Raw genomic sequence first — 25,017 nt, 5'->3', positions numbered from 1 at the left:
GCAACCCTCCGACTGCCAGACAATCGGTCTTACCTCCTGAGCTATGTCGTTTTTGTTCTAATTAAAGCAACATTCTTGGTTTTGCGTTCACTCTGTGGATTTTGGGTGTTTTTTGACTCCGCGTTTGGGTCCATTCCCTCGCCCACCCTGACACTTGCTTGTGACAGAAATAATCAGCCCATTATTTGTGCTCTGGCTACACCGCAGGAGGCATGTTCGATGATTCAATTTTATATCAGCGAGCATCTAAATACTTTCTCAAAATATTTTTGTTATTCAGCACTCTTTTAAATAGGAAGTATACTGAACAATAATAAACATATTTTGAGAACATTAGATCAATGGATGAGTGAACTTAGATAGCTAATATATCTATTTTCTACAATCTTCCAGACCTGCTGCTGCCTGATGTTGCAAGGTGAGAGCAAGGAGAGGGAAGTGGAGAGGGGGGAGAGGAAGGCAGAGGCTGACAGGCAGTGGGAAAGCAAGCCACTACTTCTGCTACGAGCATATAGCACACAGTATATAGAACCTCTAATAACCCATAATATAATTTAGTTACCAAGTGTCCTTTTGGACATTTGAACCATTTCTGGTGGTATTGTCATCAAATTTGAATCCGGATTTGTCCAGCATTGTGTTCTTAAGGCCACCAAGCACAGCCTGAAACACCTGTATTCACTCAAATAAACAAAATATTTTAGTTGAGAAAAAAAACTTCCCCTTCCACTTCGTTTGAGCTTCTGTTACTTTGTTTCCATAATAATTTGCATAATTCTGACTTCACAAACAACAAAAAAAACTCCCAAGGGTTACCTTTTAGAAGAGACCAGGATTATGCCTGTAGTCAATAGGGTCCAAGAATAGTAAAGCCAAATCTGTCAATTCTGATACCCGGAAGCAAGAAAGCAACAGGTAACAAAGAAGGCATAAGATTGTTTATTTGCTCTACTGGTTACCAATACATTCAGATGCTTTCATTATTATTATTATTATTATTATTATTATTATTGTTATTAATAATAATAACAGAATTATTGTTATACTGTTGTTGTAGCCACACAGTGAAGGGGCTCTGATTTAATGTGGCTGAAACTTTCCTCAACTGCTTCCAGAAGAGTGCGTTTTGGCAGCTTCACACCATCGTTTTTGCCAGCACTTTATCTTTTCATTTCAGTACAGCGATGGACGGAATGGCATCTGCCGCAGTTGCTACATAAGAGTTGATCTCTCTAGTAAGCCCCACAAAAGGGGCAAGTGGAGTCAACGTGTTTTACCTTTAATGTGGATTGCCTTTATAATGTAGCTAACATTGTATTATTTCACTTGCCCAGAATTTTTTTTGAAAATTAGTTCGTGAGTACTCTAGCAGGCTCAATGTTAATATTGCTGAATAATGCTGAGTATGAATTATCTCCTCAAGGAAATTTTTGCTACAGGCAGGTCTGTGCATAAACCATAAAAAAACAATCAAAAACATGCACAAAACACAGGAAAGACACAACAATAAAATGACAACACAGCCAAGGATTAGGCCGTAAGAAAGCATCAAAATTCTATTCCAAATTTTGAGAGCAACAATAATAATGAGTACAGTCTTGAGTAAAATGTATTTTACATCTGGGTCACTTTGGGGATTCATCCTCTAATTGACAGTGAGTGAGAATTTTTTCAGACTGGAATGGGGCCAGGAACTCACTTAAATATCCTCTGCAAGGAATGTTGGGAAAGGTCAGAGTTCAGGAAATGCATGGATACTTGACAAAATTCTAACAGTGACATTATCGCCCCACACAGGGCACAGCCTGTCAGTGATATTGACTCTCCACTGGACACATTCCCTTCCATGTTCTGGTTTAGAGAAGGCTATGGGCCACTGTTGTTTTTCAGATTATTGCCATTCTCCTAAAGCAGGGGCAAAATCTGGAACAGATATTGAGAGCAAGTATCCATGCATGGATAGCTATCAGCTGGAAACCCATCTTCAGCCTGCTGAAAACTAACCTGTGTGTTCAGTGAAGCCTGTGACACAATTCAGATTGATTGGTTTTTTACTAGAGACAGACAGAAACTTTCCAAGAGTGGATTATCTTTCCCTGGCGAATTAACAGCTGATTTAATTAAACTGGACATGTTGTACTTAGGCAATTATCAAGTCTGAAGGACAGTCCACTGCAGTGTCATATGTTTTACTAACAGCAATAAACTAACCATAGTTTTAGCTGGTTAATGTTTAGTGATTTATTTCAGTAGATAGCAACTTGAATTCCTATTTGGTGCATTAGTGCATTGCACTGTCAGACCTGGGTCAATTACATAAATATTTAAATACTTTTATTTGAAAATGCTACTTTGTGTATTTGAATATTTTCATATAAAATAAACATTTCTATTTGAAAAACTCCAAATACTATTTGGAGAAGATCAAATGCATTGTGTTTTGAGGATTTAATACATCCCTATACTTTTTCAAATAAAATCAATTTCAAATTTCAAATACTATTTTTAAAGAACAAAAATGTAAAAAAAAAAAAGCTGCACTCCCTGGAAGATTTGATACTCAAGATGCCCCAAAATGGATGCAGGAAGTTCTTAACCAGACACCCATATTATGAATTTGATACAGGAAGTATGATACTGCCTGTTTTGTCAAGTTCCAATCTTATTCAAGCGGTGACTTGACCTCACCTTTTTTCAGTTTGGCAGCCCGGTTTATCTATCATTTATATAAGCTTATCTTCTCAAGATCATTTGTGCAGTGTGATTTGAAGTTGTCTTTGGATGTATTTGCCTATACTGAGTTGCTTTGTGTTTTGGCCCCTGCTTGTTTGAGATTATGGCACCAGTGAGATCCAAGACCACTACATGATACCTGAGGGTACTTCTGGTAAATAGGGATGGGCAGGGCAAAGCTTTCAAAGCACTGACCGCTTCCGAAGCAATTGTGTCAGTTTTGTATCAGTGTCAAAACCATTTTGCACCCACCTGTTTGATGCCATCATCTGGTCATTTGTTGAAATGACCTTTGTTCGCCCACTAACAGCAATGAGGGGTAATGATAGACTCACGTTGTTGAAAATGTTGACTGTTGTTTGTGCCATTAAATAATCAGTGTTTATTGTCTTTCATTGTATTTCTCATTAGAAGTGTAAAAAGGCTTAAAAACAACCACATAAAACAAGACTTTAAAAAGATGAATAATTTATTTTAAAAACACCAGCAGTACAAATGCTCATTGTGGCTCACCTTCTCCCCCTCTGCCCCTACTGACAGTCCTTAAATAGCTTGAGCCAATCAATTGCACCTGGTTTCAATTGCCTCAAATTAACAAATTGCATTCAATTAAACAATTAAATTAAATCAATTAAACAATAAATACAATCAATTAAATAATTAACAGGCTAGTGAAGGGCCACTCCTTCACAAGAAGCTATGTAATTTGAATAGGCTTATGGCAGGTATTTGAAATTATTAAAGGCCATATAGAACACTCCATTTCCAGCTTTTCTTATTTTACATGAGTGTGATGACTGAGTGCTTTTCATTCAGGAATATATGCTTGTACCTTTGTCATTTGCATTTATAACAAACAGTGTCCTGTGACACAAAATTAACCCTTGAAAACAAAAAAAATTGGAAGAATGTTTCAGTGATTTATGAGTGACATTTTTGTAAGTTTGGATTGTTCATTTATGTAGTGGCATTGAATCCCTAAATAAGCATCCATGGTCAGTGAGGTCCAGATGTCTGCTGTAAAGCTCACATTATCAGCCTTCTGAAGTTGCACTATTGCCCTTTCATTTTCCTACTTGTATCTCGTTGCCACCATGCTCTTAAGGGCTTGTCTGCTGGGGAGAGTGTAATTACGTTTAACGTATTTAACAATAACGTTTCAGAAAATATATAACTTTAAAAGGTTTAATTCAATCTTCTACTGGGACTTTTGCCATTTATTGAGGGTGTGAAAGAAAATTTCGTGCCACTGACTATAATCAAATGTTTTTCAGATTTATCGTTCGATTGAGCAAGTATCATTCAAAGTACATTTTTATTGGTTAGTGCTGTCCGATTGTGCTAGCTACTTCACATTAACCTTGTACGGCGATCAGTAAAGGCTAACCGCACAGCACCACTTAATTATTGTCACTTCTATCACCACTGTAAATAATGAACTAAAAAAAGGCGACAAACTACCTTTTCTGTAAGAAATGTATTGTCAAGCTCATGCGCATACACATCTGTGCTGGCGACATTCTAAAGCTCCGTTTTGCCCTCCCTACTGTCAGTCAGATTGCTGTGATAGCTCATTCTAAATCATACTTGGGGACCCATGGATAACTCATGACCCACAGTTTGTGCCACTGGCTTACAGGCAAGGCAATGCAAATATTTGACTAATATTAGGTTCACTTATTAGAGTGCCTTTTAAGGACTATTAGACTATCTCTGGTTGGTTATATTCATTTATAGCTAGCTAGCTAATGTTAGCTAGCTATGTAGTTTGCTTTCATAATGTAATGTTATCGATAACGTTAGCTAGCTAGTTTGCTTTCATAAGGATGTTATAGTTGTGGTTTTATCTTAACTTGGCTAGCTAGCTAGCAAAAATTATTAGTGGATACAAGTCAACGTCCTTAGCTATCGATACTTGATATACTAACTTAGCTAGCTTGTGAAAATTCAGTCTCCCAAGATGAGCAAGTATCATGGAGGTAGCTATGGTAACGGGGCACGGTCTGTCAATCATAGCTAACTGACAGTTCTCATTACCACACCCAGACAGTTCAGGTGAACTTTTATAGTGGGAAATTTAGGCTTAGAAAAATACATTTTAAAATACATTTAAGTGACTGAATATGAATGTTTTGTTGTTGCCTAAAGACAACTGGCAAGTATCACATTCAACCACCATGTTGCTCCTTTAATACAAAACTTATCTTACCTTGTGATGGTGCAGCAGCTTGTGCCACAGCAGCATTATTGTTTGGTGTTGGAGTAACATATTTGGATGTATAGAACGCAGGTGTTGAAGAATGGAGGATGTGTTGTTCAAATATGAAGCTTCTGGTATCATATAGTGCATCAATGTCACAATATTAACACTGGCAGTAGATACCAATAGCAGTGAAATTCCACGATTCTCAATACCTAATTTCATACACATTTTTTTTTACTGTGGTAAGATCACAAATATGTGATTAGAATGATCTTAACTGAATGTTGAAATGTTGATGTAAAAATCACTACTGGTAACTGAAAACAATCCTAGAACACGGTCTTAGAATTCTAGGTAACATTTTACAACATTAATTTGTCAGGGTTTTCTGGGAAATGGACCCAAGCGCAGAGTGGGGGGAAAAAACACAAAACTAAAAGGGTAAATATACACAAAGAATTTAATACAAAACTCGGGAACAAACAAAGGGGCCATAAGGGGCAAAACCACAAACTCAAAAATTTAAAAAAACACAGAACAGAATACAGGCAGGGCGGAACACAGGCAGGTCAGAAATACGGGCAGGCGGAACACACACAAACAGGCGGAAACTCACAAGCAGAAACAGTCAGAAACACAAACACAAGCAAGCAGATACATACAAGCGGAACGCAAGCAGGAATGCAGGCAGAAACACACATGAAACGCAAGCAGGACAAAAGCGGGCAGATACATACAGTCGGAAACAAACACAAGGAACCAGCACCTGAGTCAAGGGGACAAAGAACTTAAATAGACAAGACACAGGTGAACTTAATACATAATCAAACGAGAGGGAAGGGTTAACGAGAGGCAGGTGGGGACGATGATTAAATAACGAGACAAATAATGGAAAACAATAATACAATTAACACAGGAAACCAATGAGGGAATGAACAGAAATACAAAAACTGAGAAGTGCTGCCAACTGGCGGCCCAAAAAGGAAAAAATAGAAACAGAAAGACAGAACCATGACAGAATTGGCATTAACTAATGTAGTTTTTAACATGAATCAATGATGTACCAACATTAACCTCTTAGCGCAAAGCCCCTAGAGGTCGGCACGCCGGTGTGCCGAGATTACTGAACTCAGACATTCAGTGCTACTACAACCAAAGTATGAGTTAACAAGACCAGGTCAAACCTAGTTTATGGCTGGACCTAACACACGTCATCCAGCCGACCACTGGTGTAACTTCATCACTCAGTCACAGACATTTGCGTTTGTAGGGCTGGCCCCGCTGTTGCGGCCCAGCCAAAAAGGAATCAGACACATATTCCAATCCATTGCTCAGCTTAGCAGAGAATGCACATTTCAGAGCACCTCAGAGACAGATATAATAATAATACATATTTCAAATAATAAATACGACATTGAGAAAAAATGAAACAAAAAATGTCATTGTTTTATTATACCAGCGTGTTTTCACGCATTTGCAGAGAAACTGAAATACTATCAAGAAAAATGGTTTAGCTATTTCTCAGCATAATGACGGATTCAAAGAGTAAACAAACTCACCCGATATTGTCTTCAAATGTATCCATGCCAAAGAAAAGTAATTATTCATCCTCTCAAAAAGCTTTTACTAACAAACTTTTATTAGCATGCACTCTGGCACTGTCTTCCATTGCTTCCCCGACCCTCCCCTAAAACCTAGTATATGACTGGACCTAACACACGTGATTCGGCCGGCCAATGGTGTAACTTCATAACTCGGCTGACCAATGGTGTAACTTCATCACTCGGTCAGTCAGTCAGTCACAGACATTCGCGTTTGTAGGGCTGGCCCAGCTGTTGCGGTCCAGCCAAAAACAGAACACGTTGTTTTAGTTTCATTAGTAGATGATACACGACAACTATCCCTACGGTCACACGGGGCGACACAGGAGCAAGACAAACGACCGGCTGCCGTTCATTTTCAATGAGAGTTGGCTATTCACAGCGACAAGAGACAAGTGGCCGTTGCAAAAAATAGGCTAGAGGTCTATTTTATGCAAATACTGAGCGATGCGACACGGCGACTACCAATGGGAGTGAAGGCAGCATGACACATTGCTGAAACAAATGATCCAAAATTTTGGTTCCAGTCAAACATGGAGGAGAAGCTCATTGTGGCAGTGTCGGGTTTCCCCATATTGTACAATTTTTCTCTTGATACATACAAAGATTTTTTTTTAAATGATGCATGGAGAAGGGTCACCTACTGCACGACATGGTGCCCCACCAGCACGCAAAAAGCTTTGATGCATTGTGTTTTCTCACTTGAAGGGCATCTAAGAGGGCACTTAATGAGTTTTTTTCATAAGAAAGGCACCTGTAGGGAACCTCAAGTTTATTGTAAGGGCACCTATATGGCACCACATCACATTTTCTCCACTGGAGGGGCATCCATTAGGAAAATTCCCCACATTCTCACGCATGTAGGGACACCCTTTACACCACTGTATCACATTTTATCCACTGGAGGGGCACTTCTCCATTAGAGGAGAACCTAATTGGGCACTTCATGATGTTTTCTCACCTGTAGGAGTACCCTATACAGCACTGCATCCCATTTTCTCTACTAGAAAGGGCACCCTTTGGGACACTGTCATGTAGGGGCGGCATAGAGGGCACTTCATAACAGCACCCTTTTCCATTGGAAGGGCACCCATAGGGAACGTCAAGTTTAGACTATTGTAAGGGCACCTTATAGAGCACTGCATCACGTTTTCTCCACTAGAAGGGCACTCATTAAAACACGTTATCAAATTTTCTTGCTCTAGAGGGCACATCATCATAATTTATTGCATGAAGGGGCACCCTAGAGAGCACTCAATCATTTTTTCCTATGTTAAGGGCAGCCAATAGGGCACTTCCTCTCGTTTTTGCCACTCTAGAGGGCACTTTAGCGACGCTTTTTCAACCATGGGGGCACCCCCTGCTATCCCGCCCCCCCCTCCCCCCCCACCCCCCCCCCCCCCCCCCCCCCCCCCCCCCCCAAGGTCCGCCAGTGACCTATCTAAACTGAACAGCAACACTTGCTCACGAATGCAATGTAATTCAGCGAGGTTCAAGAGAAACGTAGTTGTTCATGTTCGTTTGCTAGGTGGCTAGCTAGCAAGTTGTTCATATTAGGCGAGCAAGAAAACTTTCACAATTGCACAACTTTCACAAAAGTTGCTACTGGTAGTCAGCTACGTTTTGTCAGTCATTGTAGCTACCTTACAAACCAGCTTTCCCTGAGCTAACTAATGCAAACACATTGCTGCTTCGTGTCATTAATGACAATAAAGTTACGGTGTTGCAAGTATGGGTAGTTTTAATCACTCTTTTAAAACACTCTAGTGATAATATGTAGTAAATTATTCTTATATGGCCATCATGATATACTCAGTTATAGTCATTATGGACTGCGACAGTAGGCTATGTAACATTTTAAGTTATCAAGTCTACCAGGAGAGAATTGCCTCTGACCTGTTGTTTATGTGTCATTACACTGTCTCAATTTTCAGTTGAAGACTGTAAAAAAAAAAAAAAAAAACACCTCAGAGACTCATACTGACGAGAACTTCAGAAAAGTAAAGACAGGCAGAGAAGCGGTGCAGGAGCGGAATATGTCAGCACATGGAAATATAGTGGCATCAATGGTTTCCTAGCCCCCTGTATTGAGAATAGGCCCACCAGTGGCAACATGCCTCAGGGGGTTGGGGAGCTCATGATGCTACCAGAAGGTAAGCCCCCAGTCAGTCAGCCAGCCAGCCAGCCAGCCAGCCAGACCCCAGCCAGTCGCCAGTCAGACCCCAGCCAGCGGCCAGCAGCCAGCCAGACCCCAGCCAGCAGTCAGACCTCCACCAGTGGCCAGTCAGACCCCAGCCAGTGGCCAACAGCCAGCCAGGCCCCAGCCAGCAGTCAGACTCCCACCAGTGGCCAGTCAGTCCCCAGCCAGCCAAGCCCCAGCCAGCGGCCAGCAGCCAGCAGGCAGCCAGACACCAGCTAGCAGCCAAACCCCAGCCAGCCAGCCAGCAGCCAGTCAGCAGCCAGCCAGCAGCCAGCCACTTGTACCTGCACCCTTGGCAGAGGGGGCATGTGGTCAGAGATCAAAAAGGCCCAGGAGTGGAACGTTAAGCGCGTTTGAGAGGAGGCTGGTGACTGCCATTGAACGTACCGAGGCCACACCCCCTCATCCAAGTGATGACCCAGATGAGCTGTTTTTGCGGAGCCTATTGCCTCAGCTGAAGTCTCTGGCAGTTTCAAGGAGGGCGGCTGTGAAATTTAACATACACAGATTCATTTATGAGGCCCAGTGCAGGCAGGTAGACAAGGAGGGCGGGGCACAGCTGACAAGGCCGTGAGGGGTGTTAGTAAGCTCATTTACCCTCGCGGTCTTGTCAGCTGTGCCTTGCAGTCTAGACTTTTTTGGGGGGGCTGATGTTCATTACCCATGTTCATTACCCATGATCTTAAAATATTACAGAATGTTTCAAAATCACAAAAGTTCATAACATCACAACAAATCAATAGTGTGGTAGCTTTTACCCAATAAACATGTTCTAAACTATTAATGGTGTTGTAGTATTCAAAGTTATTTCTAAGTGACAAGTTAAGCTGAGAGGTATTTGTTAATACCCATTTCTTCTGTAATTCTGTTATTAATATGTTAATTCTTTGTAATTGTAGTTTAAAAGTGTGTTGAAGTTTGTAATACAATACATAGGGAGTTCATGTAAACCTATTGATTCATTTACACACAAGTGTAAAGTAGTGGAACAGTGGTGAGCTAAATTACTTCTATAGAATAAGAATGTTATTGCATGTATATATTTTATGAGTAGGAGTGGGTCATGAGGTGAGACAAGGAATATTGGCTTTTCATTCAAATGTGGGTGGCTCCCAAAAGAGCCTTTGTTTCTAAATTATGCTGTTGGTTGCCAAGGGACTGCACCCTCAGCACAGAAGTATGTGGCGAAGGTCTCCCTCACACGCATTGCCTCCCGTGCAGTATGGTTGCTTCCTGCTCTTCTGATGTTATGCAGAGCAGCAGCTTCCACATCAGCAAGTTGGCCCTGCACAGCCCTTGAAGTTTTGCTGATGAAACTGTGCAGGACACAGGTGGCTTTCACACACACCTCCACATTGGCAGGACCAATGCCAATGACACGACAGTACATACGCCATTGGGCTGCTAGTATACCAAATGTGTTTTCAACAATTAGCGTTGCCCGTGAAAGCCTGTAGTTAAACACCCTCTGCCTGCTGGGGAGGTTAGTGCCAGGAAAGGGCCTCATCAGGTCTCTTCGGAGAGGAAAGGCCTCATCACCAACGGAGACATGAGGCTGGGGCCCAAGGTGCTCTGCTCTAGGCAGTGGTTTGTCCCCAGGTAAGCCAAGTGTGCCATCCCGCAGGGCCTGTCCGAAGACATTGTTGGCCAGAGTCCCACCATCACTGGTCCTCCCGTAATTGCCAACATCTATGACACGAAAGCAGGACTGTGCATCCACAACTGCTAAGAGAACAATGGCATATGTGCCCTTGTAGTTGTAGTAGGGTGACCTAGAGATGCTGGGGGCCTGGATCTGCACATGCTTTCCATCAATTGACCCTAAGCAGTTGGGAAAGTTTCAACGGTGGTAGAACTCTTCCTCAATGGATTTCCAGTCCTCTGTGGTGGGAACAGGCATGTAGTCACACACCAGGGCGTCCCAGATGGCCCTGGCAACCTCTGCCAGAAACAGTGTTGTGCCCAACACAGTAGTCAAGTCAATGCTGCGGTATGAGTCCCCTATAGCGAGGTACCTGGGTATTAAAAATTGAACTTACATTAACGTTTGACTTTAAAAAGATCAGGCTGTATAGGAATGCACCACTGACAATAACATGCCTAGCTAGCTTACACAGTAGCGTACTTTTTTAACTTATTGAAAGGAAATTAAACTTTAGAGCTGAATATGAGCGGAGGCATTTTTCACGACAGTGTAAAATAATGGGTAAAGATATCCCGGCATTAACTGAAATTAATTATAAACACTCACCGCAAGCAAATCGCAAGCCGTTCACCTGGCCCGATGGCTGCACGGCAGATTGTGTCCAGTTTAGTGATGTGGGATCCCACCTTTGACAGAAGCTCATTGAACTGGGCTTTGCTCAGCCTGAAATACTTCTGGAACCGATCTTCATCCAGTCGCAGCTCCTGCACAAGCCGACTGTATTCTCCTTGCTGACTGCGGGCCTGGAGCATCCTATGGACCCAGATGGAGCAGTGCCGCCGACGTTTTCGAAGCAAATAAATTGCCGCAATAGCCAAGAGCAAACTTCTCCTATTCATTTTCCTAGTAAGTAGGCAATGATAGTTTTTGGAAAGAATACACTGCCTTTTTATAGATAGGATATTCATGCCCCAAAGTAGATATTTTTAGCGAGAAAGCATCTGATTTATTGACAGCAGAGATTGTTTTCTATAGAGACACAGGGTGTGACGTGTGCCCTTATTAACATAAGTAGAAATTATCTCCATCAACCAACTACTTAATACAGAAAAATCACCCGTCCTTTTGAAAAAATAGCTAAGCTAAGGCTAGCTAACCTAACAAAAAAAACAACGTCGCATAGAGTAGCATAATTCCCTATCTTTGCAGACTAAAACCCAGGTCAGAAATCTTGGTGTTATTTTGGATTCAGATCTCCATATCAACTCAATAACAAAGTCAGCCTAATATCATCTGAAAAATATAGCAAGAATCAGAGGATTCATGTCTAAACAAGACCTAGAAAAGCTTATCCACACTAGTAGGGTAGACTATGGTAATGGTCTTCTGTCAGGCCTATCTAAAAGAGCTCTTCAACAGTTTCAGCGTATTCAAAACGCCGCTGCTGGAGTCCTAACCAAAGTAAGAAATATGAACACATTACGCCAATTCTCAGGTCTTTGAACTGGCTTCCAATCTGTCAAAGAATTGACTTTTAAGATACTGCTGCATGTCTACAAATCGCTCAATGGTCTAGGACCTAAATACATTTCTGACCTGCTTGTACCATGCAAACCCGCTAGACCCCTTAGGTCATCTGGGACTGGTCTGCTAACCATTCCCAGAGTTAAAACAAAACATGGTGAGGCAGCGTTCAGTTATTATGCTACACACACCTGGAACAAATTTCCAGAAGATCTCAGACGTGCCCAAATCTTGACTATTTTTAAAACTAGGTTGAAAATTTTTACGTACTGCATCGTATTACACCTGGTGTCGACATATGACACTGGTGTAGGAAAGTTTGTTCTTTTATTTTTACTGACGTAGCACTCAGGAAAAGTAGGCACTGTTACTATTTAGCTAAAAACTCACTTCTGCAGCGGGGTTACAGTGTGAGGCAGGCATGGACTTTATGTAGTTCTTTCAACTCACGTTTTGTCCACATTTTGTCCACGTTTTGTCCGCTTCAGACATCTGGAACTCAACCTTTGTATGAGCTTCACCACACGCTTTTTCGTTCTCTAAAACCCAATTTTCGTCTCTCTTATATCTCCATTACGTCACTTCTGTCACAACCTGCCTTGCACTGCATTGCCTCCTACTGGTCACAGTAAATGTAACTACTCCGTTTCAATGCACAAATACTGTTTGTTATTACAGAAATTCTTGCAGGTCCTACGATCGCATATGATTAAATTCTTGCACTTTGATTTTTATTCCTTTGTTAAGTGAATTTCTACACTTTTATTTATTTATTTATTTATTTTTTGCCTTGTTTTAATTGTTATTTTATATCTTACTCTATTTTATTCTTATTCTGTGTCTTATTCTGTATCTTTATGAAGCACTTTGAATTGCCTTTGTGTATGAAAGGTGCTATACAAATAAACTTGCCTTGCCTTGCCTTACAATAAGCATATTCATAACCATTAGTTTGAAAAATAGCAATGCACAAGTTCTAGTTAGTTTTTTTCCCTTTTGATTACAGTGACACAGTTATCACATCTTAGCTGGGAACCAGTAAGCTAAAGCCTCTGAAGTCAAGTTCCCATGGTAACGGCCTAAGTCAAGCCAGACACGCAGTAGCCTAAAGCTTGATTGACAAGTTTATGACTTTGTTTTGATGTGGCTGTGCAAGTGAAAATTAGGCCTTCAAAATCACAGTATTATCACATGACAATGCAATAATGTGGGGCCAACCTGAGTTCTGCATGGCTTTTACAACATTGGCAGCATTGTCAGAAACACAGGCAGCAACTTTATCTGCAATGTTCCACTTCCTTACAGCCCTTAAAATTAGAGCTTCCGCGGTATTGATTTTTTCCTTATCACAAAAATTAGCGAAGCCATTCAAACCGTTGCGGTAACCGCCATAGATTGATGTTGAAAAGGTCATTTAAGGAGGCTTGTGTCTACAGGAAACATAACCTGTCCATTACATTAATTTGTAAGCAGCTTGATAAAGGAAATGGATATTCTTTTTCAGAGTAATAATGTTGCTTTTAAGCCATGGACTACATTTGGCAGTGTGCCTCTGATTAATTTGATTAATTAGAAGTTAGAGGTCATTTCATCATTGTGGTGAAAACTGAACGGATATAATTCAATTCCTAGAACGGGGCTTTGCTGTGGTTTGGATGGATGTTTTTTAAGCCAAACTCTAATGACCCCATAGGTTACTATTTCTTGATCCTGCTGAACACATTCCAGTAATTATACAGTAAATGCTCTATATAGATTTAAATACAGCCACATTAAAACATTGTTTATGGTGGCCCACAAGGATGATCGTGCTTCGAAAACAAAAGTACAAACTTAAGGGAAACATGCTCCAAATTTAAAAAACAATGCATATCAACGATAGCACTTCAAAATGAAAGCACAAACGTGGTCCATGGAGTAAGTGCCATGGCACACTTGCGTTGCATCACTTGGTTTCGTGGCTTTTTACTCTTTGCATCAATTCTTGATTTGGAGCGCGTTCTTTTGATTGTCGATTGTCAATTTGCATCGGTTTTTTATTTGGAGCAGTAAGCGCTATGCTACAGGAACGAGGCACAGATGAGGTAAACAGTGCTGGCAATATGCCCATGGAGGGCTTTTATTGTGACAGTGGTTACAAAAAAATAAAAATGGGGAAAGTGGAACACAAGAGTAGATTCAGCCAATTCAAATGTTTGAGAAACAAAGGTGCTGGGAAAGTGCAGGTAGGGTTGGGCGGTGAGCCTCGGGGTCTGCGATTCAGTCCACGAGGAGGGCACATCCAAGCCTACAAAAATGAGAGCCATAGACACTGTTAGAGGGAGAGTGAGGAAAAAGCCTGCACCCCGCCTTGGAATGAGGTCACGAGGCTTATATAGGGCCGGCAGATACTTGGAGAAACTGTTATGCTGCCAGGGGCCTGATAGAATTATTGGATAGGCCTCACGGTGCTGTCCAGGTTTGAATACTGAGTGGAGGTGCTGCAACTCAGCCATGTCCCACCGGCACTGTCCGTGGTTACTGCAGGCTGGGCTGTGAGACAATGGTGAAGTAGAGCAGAGTGGTGACTGATGGCAGAAAAGGGCGGGGCTCCCGAGGCCTGCACCACAGAGTGTATATTCCTTTTATGTTTGTGCTTTTGTTTTTGAAGCTTGATTGTGAATTTGCCTCTTTTAATTTGGAGTGCATTTTCCTTCATCCCTTCGTGTGCTTAAATCTTTGTAGCACGATCGTCCTAGTGGGCCACCCTAATAAGGAGATTGAAACTCAACTCTTACAGATAGGAACTCATTTAAGATATGCATCTTGTGTGGAAAGTAGAAATGTTAGGGCTGCCGGGTGGCTCATCCTGTTCTAGTGCATGGATGGGCCCCATGGTCTGATATCAGAGCGATGCACAATTGGATCTGGCACCTCCCAGGGATGGGAGGGTTTCAGTTGGCCATGATGAGAACATCTCATTGCATACTAGCATCCCCCACTAGTCGATCGGGCACCCACAAGTTCACTTGTTGATGTGCACGTGAATTCCTTTTTATGCATGTCCATCTTGTGAACTACAGTGTGAAAAGAATAATTTCCCTCTAAAGGATCTTTATGTAAATATCATCAGGCTAGGGCATCTGACTTGTAATTTTTAGACAGGATCTGCTTTGGTGAACTGTGTACTAGTCAATTATTAGTTAGAGGACCTGCTTGAGTGCCATTCTACACTCAAAATATCAGTAATGTAGTCAGTGTAGCCTCAATCTAATTTTGTGGACATAAATTTGCACACTATAAAAATTTAAAATTGTTAATTTTTTGGTAAAATCTGGGTAGCCAGACCTTTAACATATAAATAACAATAAAATATGTTAAGTATACAGTATGGTAGCAGGCTGCATAACAAATGTTAAACGCATTAGTGTTTCATTGTAAATGATGCCATTATTTACATTTCATGCCTTTACTATTTTGTCTTTTTATGGGAAAATTCATGGACATTTTCTTACAATGTGGGTCAGTTTTCAATATCTAGGGTCAGGAAGAATCCTCTTTAAAGTTTGAATCATTTGCAGTATGCATAATATGCGATCCAGTTATATACCGGTTAACTGAGCTTCAGTGTTGGAAGGAAATGTTGTTGATTTTTATTTTCTTCAAGTATGTTTGAGTAGTAAGGTGCTTTTGCATGATACAACGGTGTGAGACTTTTCTTTAAACTAAGGATTCTAGATTGTTAGGTTTCATTGAACAGTACACTTTTCAGACAAATATATCATATGGAAAGAATAAGTAATTTTCAAAATATAGCTGGGAAATGTGTCAATGATATGATCATGGTGGGCAATTTATCATTCATTACTAATATTGTAGGAATTTCTTAACAAAAATGATGGTGTTGAAGATAAAGATAACAAATCAAAGAGTCAGGAGCTACTAGTACAGGAAGAGGTACAAGTACAGTCTTCAAATATAAAAAAGTCCAATACGTGAGTTTATATAGTTTTCAGAGACAAAGAACTGTTGTCCCAGCCTATGAGATTCATTGAATCAGCATATGCAAAAATTCAATTTACTGCCAATCACGGATTAGGATCAGGCAGTCCATACCAAAAGTAACCATGTGGACCTTTTTCAACTTGACATGTCATCGGATCTCCTAATGTACTTCATTTATACATCAACTGGAATCTGTCTCCTTTTGCTTACATTTCAACAGATACATTGTATGGGGAGAAACAGTGGACAGTTCAATATATTGGCTATTAAAAGTAAACATTCAGCACTTAGTGAAATACATTTATCAAGTTACCATAATGTCTATATGACATTTTATATAGTTTTCTTATATAACACTTTTTCTGAGTCAACTTTGTCAATCATAACCCAGCAATATAATAATTACAATCCAAATACGTAATTGGCAGTTGTGTAGATTCTTGCCTTTGAATAAAACTTGTGCTAAAAGCTGAGATGTAGTCATAGCAAATTGCTGATGTGGTGAAAGGAGCCAGTACTGCAGGAAAACCACAGAATCAGCCTTTGGGAAGGCTTGTCCATTGCCATTGAAAAAGGCAGCCAGGCAGGCTGGAAGCAATATGCAGCAGGCGGCCACGTTCTGTTTCTGACCCTCCAGTGAGTCCATTGGATAATACACAGCTGCTGGACTATCTAACCTTATCCTTTGGCTGGAACTTTTCTCTTTCACTGACCTTCCTTTGTTTGTTTTAAAATGAATATATGGCTCTTCAAGATTAGCACATTTTACACATTAAATAAAAGTACAACACAGCCTGAAAAAAACTTGCGAGTGCCATTCTACCCAAAGTGAATCATTCTTAAGGCTTTGACATTATACCTTAGCATTATATATACCTTAACATCATTATAAACCGGTCCTAAGCATAGAAAGGATTAAATTAGATGTCATGAAATATAATCTCAAATGGGATATAGCAGATGATATAACTGGACCCAAGTTGAACAACGATGTAATTTTTTGTGTAAATGCACCAAAAGTAAGTGACTGCTGGAATAGTACATTTCTTTGGAAGTTGAAATTTTTCAGTTTGAATAGGCAGACTGCAAGAGTCTGCCTGACAGAGAGAAAGGAGCATTCTTGTTACTTCCAGAGAAACTCGACAGGGGGCAGAGAAAGAATGAAAGTGAGAAAGAGGAATAAAAGAGTGATAGGGTACAAGAGACATCAATAATGCACTCACCTGTTGTCTAACTGTTCCTCTTGCCAGGCTGTTGATCATAGCATGAACCTGGCAGCAGTTAGCAGAGCTTGGAGGTGCAGTGAACCCTGATGAGTGATTCTGTGGTCAGTCAGGCACCTGTGCCCCAGTATAACCCTAGTCTGCATCTGCCTTATATCAGGTTCATACCTGTTTTGTTCTCACCTGGGTGGCTGCCTGGGCCATTGAGGTCAATCAGTACCCCTGCAGCTCTGCACATGATTCAGCTGTAAGGGTGTGGAGGTGAAGAGTGTCTTATCTGGGAAATGGGGATGCAAACGGCAGTGTAGCATAGTGGGTAAGGAACTGGGCTTGTAACCGAAAGGTTATAGGTTCGATTCCTGGGTAGGACACTGCCGTTGTACCCTTGAGCAAGGTACTTAACCTGCATTGCTTCAGTATATATCCAGCTGTATAAATGGATACAATGTAAAAATTGTGTAAGTCGCTCTGGATAAGAGCGTCTGCTAAATGCCTGTAATGTAATGCGTGTCTTATTTGGGTAATGGCAGGATAGATAAAGTTAAGGCTACCGGGGCAGGTGATTCACAGAATCACATCATGCCATTCTGTCCTGTATAAGACACCACTGAAACCAACTGTTTTGTGATTTGTGTTCCTTCACAAATCTCACGCAATTACATGGTGCCCCAGACACTTGGGGGTCCTCTGCTGTGGTCCTACAAGTGGTAGCCCATATATTAACCTTGAATATTGATAAATACATAGGTGTCATTTCCACAGGGGATGCGACTTTTACAACCAAGCACAAACATGGTGTGAAAAATGAGAACTCAATATCCAAACCACTACTAGCATATGTATTATATGCCTCCAATTCAACAGACATACCGTTTTCATGATTACTGACTTTTTAAAAACACTATTTTCATTTTTTTTTTGAACACTATTAATTAAATTATCTGTATCACTTTTTTGGCAGCAGTTGTCCTCGTTTCTGATATGCAAAGATTGCTGGGAAATATGCCTGTATGCTGTTGTCTAACGTCAAGTGCCTTTTTTTATAATATGATGATGCAGAACAATGCAACAGGTAGCCGCTTGGTTTGGCGGTGAAATTTGAATGCCAGCTAATTAGCTAGTGAGGAAGATAGCAAAAAGGACTCTTAGCTACAATTAAACAAATCAAAATGCCTTATAAAGAAGTTGATCTCAGTAGAGAAAATGGACTGGCAGAAAGGTTTGCCAAGTTGGACAGCTTTTTTAAAAGCAGTCGGCAACCTGCAACTCTACTGTGGCAAAACATCAGAAAGCCTACAGTTAGGCTACTGCTGTCAGTATGGATATATCAATAATCTTCCCTGCTCAACTGCTATCATTCCAGATTAGTTTTCGAGCGGAGATCGCTCAACACAGGTCAGTCTCCCAACTTGCAAAAATGCTTATAGTCTAACAATATTCGTGTAACGTCTATCTTCGGTGAGATGCATACCTAAAGTTACTGCACTGCTATTAGTTATGACATTGGCTGTCACAGTTACAACAGCACTCATTTTCTAAATTAAAATTAATCAAGAACTATATGTGAGGGGCAACATAGGCCAGGAGAGACTGAATGGACTGGCTACACTTTATACTGAAAGAATCAGAGCAGAGTTTGAAGGAGATTGTTGATGATTTTGAATCAAATGAGTGAGCAGACAAAGTGCTGCCATGTTAACCATCAAACCCCGATCAAATCATTTTGATTAAGGATAAAGTAATCCAAATGCTGTTTCTAAAAGTGAAGTACCAGATCATTTTCAAGCTCCAAAACTATAAGTATGGTGGGTGAGGGTGTGTTATATAACTAAATAATCTTTTTATCTTGAAAATTGCTTACTAAGGATACAAAAATGGGAGTATGTGATGAGACATTTTGTCTTGTACTTGATTGCTAAGAGACTGAACGCGTAACAGTATTTTGTACTGAATATCTTCTCTCTGTAAACTATTCACGATGTTTATTAAGCTCAATCAGAAATCTGAAAGGTACAGGCTAACATCAAAGGAAACACTTTCATCATACGAATTGACCCCGCTGGCAGGGACGTTTGTTATGATGGGTGAGGTTAGTTGTTACAATTTATTTAATTAAAAAAATTGATTATTTCGTTTTGAAATGAAATGTATGTGTTGTGATTCACATTTCTTCATTGTACAAGTAAAGATGGGGTTAATACCAGATCCAACCCTAGTTTTTATTGAAATTAAATTGGAGTTCATTTCATACACAAGCACCTCTTATTGGTCAGCGCATGACTGTCTTTCAATCCTGCAGCCACCAGCAACCGCAATATTAAAGGTGAAGCCAGATCACCTGGCATCGCTCTCACCTCCCACAATCGGTCGCTTATGAAGGTAATAAAATTTTAAAATGGGATACAAGTTACAAGTCGGATCTCTAATCTGACTGCTATCATGCCATGTTCCCCATCCTTCCGGTCGCTTCAAGGTGAATACAAATTCACTTTTTATCAGAGAATATGAGGCTTTTATTGAATAAATTATTGTTTACCAACACTTCTATTAGTTGATTGCAAACAACTTTCTCAAGGATTTTGGAAATGACCGGAAACTTGGAGCTGGGCCTGAAGTTATGTGGGAGTGTTGAATCAAGACTGCAATATTTTAAAGAGAGGATGGATACTGGCCTGCTTAGAGTAATTTGGAAAACAACCAGTAGATAGAGAGCTTTTGGCAATAGGGTGCAAGCTGGAGCCAGTAAAACTCATGACCTCTTTCAGGAAGGATGTGGGTAACACGTCTAGAAGACTGGATGATTATTGCATATGACATACATTCATTGCATGCAGTGACTTAGGGCTGTACTGTTTCAAGAGGAAATGAGCATTGTGATTATTAACGGTCCAGGAAACTGAAATCCGCTTGTCTCTCTGCAGATGTGTTGTTTTAATACTTTTCTGCATTCACAAAAGGTTCAGAAATATTTTTTAATGATTTTTGGAGAGAAAAAAGCGTATATATGCCTGTGAATAAATTGCTGTGCTTTCCCCCTTGGCTAAACACCAGGTTAACTGGGTGTGAGTTATATAACAAAGCCCAGTCAAATCCTTTCTACATGTAATATGTAAATGATATTCCACAGTTGATATTCCAAGACTGATCTTTCCACAGTTTTGTGCGGGTAAGGCAAGCTAAGTTGAAAATGCCTATGCATTTCTCCTTCTCTGGATGCAGAAAAAGCAATGCGCTTTTTTTCTTTTTGCAAAAATGAAGAGACCAGCAAGAAATGGGTTTTATTTCAGGAGCCCACAGGCACTGCAATAGCCCGTACAGTTAGCATTTGCAGTTCACAGGCCTCTGGCTCTGTCCTGCATTTCTGTCAGATGCAAGAGGCAACAGCAGGTATCGGTGAGAATGCCAGGTTTTTTTGGCCCTGACTTTGGCATGTGTAGGCACTGGGTCTGTGGCCTTGGTAACAATGGAGACATTAGAAAGTGAAATGGGATACGGGCAGCAGCTATGCCAATGTTTCAATCACAGCCAAACAATGGGTCAGGATGGCAAGCACTGCATTAATGTTGCAGTGCTGGTGTCTGTTACCTGCAGACAGTCACACTTGCATAGAGAGCCACTGCTCAGCTTTTTCATGTGAAAGGGGATGAATATATTCCATTATTATAAAGGAAGAAACTGCAGGGGAACCAGACTGTATTTTGATCAATACAAATGGGAATCCATGTAAAGACTCAGAAGGACCTCAATATTTTTATGTGAGAATATTTTTGTGCTAACCTACAAAAGTGTTTCTGAGAGTCTGTGGGACTGATAAGGAAAGAATGATGTGACAAGTGAGATCCCATGCTCTGAGGAAGATTGTAATTTGGTAATAATTTAGTGAGTTAATATTGGGACACTGGCATCTATTCTCTGTGAGTGGAATACACTGGGTCTTCAGGTGTGCATCAATTCTGTGTCTCTCATTCTCAATTGACCCTTCGTTAAGCCCCTCCCTAGAATGGCCATTGTCCAATCCTAGGTTAGCAACCATAACTAGACGTGGATGGCCTGGCAAATGAGAGCAAAATGCCGAAATCGTATGCTTACGGAACCAGCAACTCTGACAGTAGGTATCCCAAACCCCAAAAGGAGGGCGTTGTTTTTTTTTTTGCGTTTTCTGAAGCCAAAAACACAAGAGGAGAGATGCCGGATGTGGATTAAACAGGGTGGGAGACCTCATTCACAGCTAAATCCATCCAAAATCAACAAGAATGCTAATGCTTCTGCAGATGCTAATGTTAGCTAGCACTAGCAGACAGCAAAGCTGGCTGAATAATAGCTCATTATACATAAAAATAAACTAATGCAAATTAATGGCTGACAGTATTCCTTCGAATCTTTCTTTCTAATAATCTCATTTTTTATTTTTTAATGTGGATACTCCATTTGGGCAAGGAGCCACTCCAAGGATCAGCTTGGAATATCCTGGAATATACTATGCACATAATGTTAATTTTCTGGTCGAAATTTAATAATGAAAGCAATAATAGGAGCCAGGTTTAAACGTTATCTTAAAAATAAATAAAACCATATATTGGCTTACCCTGCAGTGCAAGAACATTGTTGCTCCTTTATATAGTGGTCGTGCACATGAATTGCCAAAACGTGAGGTGCCTGACTCTTGCATTGCGATCTGTGCGCTTTAGCCTCTATTTTAATGTCATTACTGTCACTCTTCCGACAAATGATATCATGAATGTAGCCTTCGAAAGCATATTGCAGTCCTTTCTGTCTACTTCTCTCTGATATTTGAAATGTATAACTCCACAAATATGTAATAATTTTCTTTGGAATATCTCTCGCTGGTATAATTGATAACTCCATATTTTGACATGCGGTTCCGAAAGCTTGCCAGGCGTAACAACAGTAACCAAGGGGGGCGGGACTTAGCGAATGGCCAATTTCTTACTCTCTCTTTCCCTGTCTACTGAATTATTTCCATTGTTTGGGGCTTGCTTAATACCTCCATTATCCCTCCATTACCCCTATGAGGTCATTAATACAAGGTGTGCAAAGCAGTGGTAATACAGGAGTGATAGAGATGCTATTTGACTGAAGTGGATTTATAGTTGTTTTCAGTGTGAGGTCAGGTGGTGTTACAAGCCTGAGAGAGGTAATGAAAGATTGAACATGTTTTGGTTGAGTATTGAGTTCTTACACTGTGACTAATCCTGTACTCAAGGACTGACTCTCATGACAATACAAACACTGAACCCTCCCATCCCCAGGTGATATTAGAGCCAACTGCTCTAATGCAACTGTGTCACTCTGTGAGGCTGCAGACCATAGTCAGCATTGCCGTGGTCTGGATCTGATAGCAGCCTGGGAACTAGAGTGTATGAGTGTACTAGTTAATTTTTACTGCCTGGCTAGATAGATACTGTAAATTAAGGGGTGAGGGGTTGTGTTGGTGTGTAAGGGAGAGTAGAGTCTGCATTTCAGTACATAATAGCCACAATACTTTTCTGTGTCCTATGCTACCATTATCATGTGTACACAGCAGAAATACAGTTCTGGTAGGGTGCCTCCATGCCTGAGAGTGACTATATATAGGATATTTTGTAGATGCAGTCACATGTGTCTAAGGGCTCTGCTGATGATGAAGAGCTGAATGATTAACTGGGTGAGAACAGCTCTCATGCTTCTGAAATCTCTTTTACTTGGCAGGAGGCCCAGCCTGACCTCCCAACTGTGTTCCCGTCATGGCACTCCACTCCATGCCCCCCTTGCTGCCCCTCCTGCTCCTCCTTCAGTTCTGTGCCTCTGAGAAACAGAAAGTAGAAGGACATGGCTCATCCAGTGTGTCTCTGAAACCTGGCAGTAATGACAGCAAGACCTGCAGTGGAGTGGTCACCTGTACGCCTGGAATCCTGCTGCCAGTGTGGGGTCCCCAGAGCCCTGGTCTGGGGGAGCAGGCTTTACGGGCCTTTGTCTACTTCCTGTGCCTCATGTACATGTTCCTGGGTGTGTCCATCATTGCTGACCGCTTCATGGCAGCAGTCGAAGTCATCACCTCACAGGTGCTTTTTATTAAACAACCTTATTTAACTCCTCAAACCCAAATATATTTAAACAAGAAATTTGTCATTGGAATTGGAACCAGTAAACAGAACATTCTACCCAGCCCCCCACCCAAGCCTTCCCAATCCTCATGTGTACCACATACAAAATATACCAGACAGACAGAGAGATGAATCTACAGCATATCACATACATTTGGATGGGATTAAAAGGGTGGATGGGTTAGTTGGAATGCAAAAAATGCATTAGGTCACTAAATGTGCTGATGTTAATGTAGTGTTAAATGTGTTTATGTGCATAAGCATATTTCTCCATTGGAATAAGCATATTTCTCCATCACTCTCATGAACAGAATGTACCAATTAAGTCAAAATAAACAGCTTTTAGGAGCATCATGTACATCCAATGAGCTCCATAATGTTTGGGACAAAGACATATTTGTTGGCTTTGTACTCCACAGTTTTAGATTTGCAATCAAACATTTCATATGTGGTTAAAGTGATTCTCAGCTTTTATTAAGGGTATTTTTATACATTTTGGTTTCTCCATGTAGAAATTACAGCACTTCTGCCCCAAACGTTACAGAGCTTCCTGTAGGTTTACATAGAATGCACTAAGATGTATCAGCAGCACACATCATTGTGACAGGAAAAGGAGGTGACCATCACCAAACCCAATGGGGAAACATCAGTGACAACGGTGCGGATCTGGAACGAGACTGTGTCCAACCTCACACTCATGGCACTGGGCTCCTCTGCCCCAGAGATCCTGCTGTCAGTTATTGAGGTACAGTGCAGATCATCCCACTAATACACTAACCACTAACCCACCTACTACCCCACCCCACCCCACTAACCCAGCCACTCACCCACCCCACTCATCTGCCAGGTGTGTAATGAGTGTGTTGTTCTTGGAAGGTGAGCAATTACAGTGTTGTTATTGGAAAGCATGTAATGAGTGTTTTGTTTTTGGAAGGTGTGTGGGCATGGCTTTAGCGCCGGTGAATTGGGCCCTGGCACGATTGTGGGCAGCGCTGCCTTTAACATGTTTGTCATAATTGGCATCTGCGTGTGGGTCGTCCCGGATGGAGAATCTCGCAGGATCAAGCACCTGCGTGTCTTCTTCATCACTGCCTTCTGGAGCGTGTTTGCCTACATCTGGCTCTACCTTATCCTGGCTGTCATCACGCCCGGCATTGTGCAGGTCTGATACGCACTGTGTGCTACAGCTTAATTTGCTGCTGCTTTGCTGGTGTATGTGTATGTGCAGGTGTATGTGCGTGTGTGTTCATGTGTCCAGGTTTGTGAGGCCCTGATGACTCTGCTGTGCCTGTGTGTATGTGTTTGTGAGTGCATGTTTTGTGTGTGTGAATTTTTGTGTGTGCGTGCCTGTATGTGCCATTGTATGCAGGTTTGGGAGGCCCTGGTCACTCTACTGTACTTCCCTGTGTGTGTGATCCTGGCCTGGATCGCTGACCGGCGCTTGCTTTTCTACAAGTACATGCACAAGCATTACTGTGCCAAGAAGCGTCACCGCACCAGCAAGCATCAGGGAGTGGTGTTGGAGACAGAGGGTGAGCTGAGCAATGGCACAGAAATAATCCAGGATGCAAAGTTCACCTCTGAGGACAGGGCTAAGGCCACTGAAAACATGGATGTCAACCACACCTGCATCACAATGGAGTCCATAGAGCTGGATGAAAATCACAAGGAGGTGAGTGGGAACCAATGTGTGTGTGTGTGTGTGTGTGTGCATGTGATTTCTTGTGCATTGGCCATCACTCACATGTTTGTGTATACATTTCTATTTGTGTATGAGTTCATGTGTCTATGTGGCTGTGT

The 25,017-nt window shown here is 41.2% G+C and overlaps 1 protein-coding gene across 2 annotated transcripts in view; it reads left to right on the top strand.

Moving 5' to 3' along the window:
- Positions 1-25,017, top strand: part of slc8a2a (solute carrier family 8 member 2a) — a 91,694-nt gene that overhangs the window by 27,445 nt on the left and 39,232 nt on the right. The window contains exons 3-6 of one of the 2 annotated variants that reach the window (XM_035433074.1): positions 22,823-23,175; positions 23,825-23,962; positions 24,152-24,379; positions 24,587-24,889. In XM_035433074.1, the coding sequence (XP_035288965.1) occupies positions 22,858-23,175; positions 23,825-23,962; positions 24,152-24,379; positions 24,587-24,889 (987 nt within the window). In that variant the 5' untranslated portion in view covers positions 22,823-22,857. The remainder of the gene's footprint in view (positions 1-22,822; positions 23,176-23,824; positions 23,963-24,151; positions 24,380-24,586; positions 24,890-25,017) is intronic. The other variant, XM_035433073.1, reaches the window with a different exon arrangement.

Source organism: Anguilla anguilla, chromosome 9, assembly GCF_013347855.1.
Source record: "Anguilla anguilla isolate fAngAng1 chromosome 9, fAngAng1.pri, whole genome shotgun sequence".
NCBI lineage: Eukaryota > Metazoa > Chordata > Actinopteri > Anguilliformes > Anguillidae > Anguilla > Anguilla anguilla.
The sequence above is the reverse complement of the archived record's forward strand: the minus strand, read 5'-3'. Positions and strand labels throughout refer to the sequence as shown.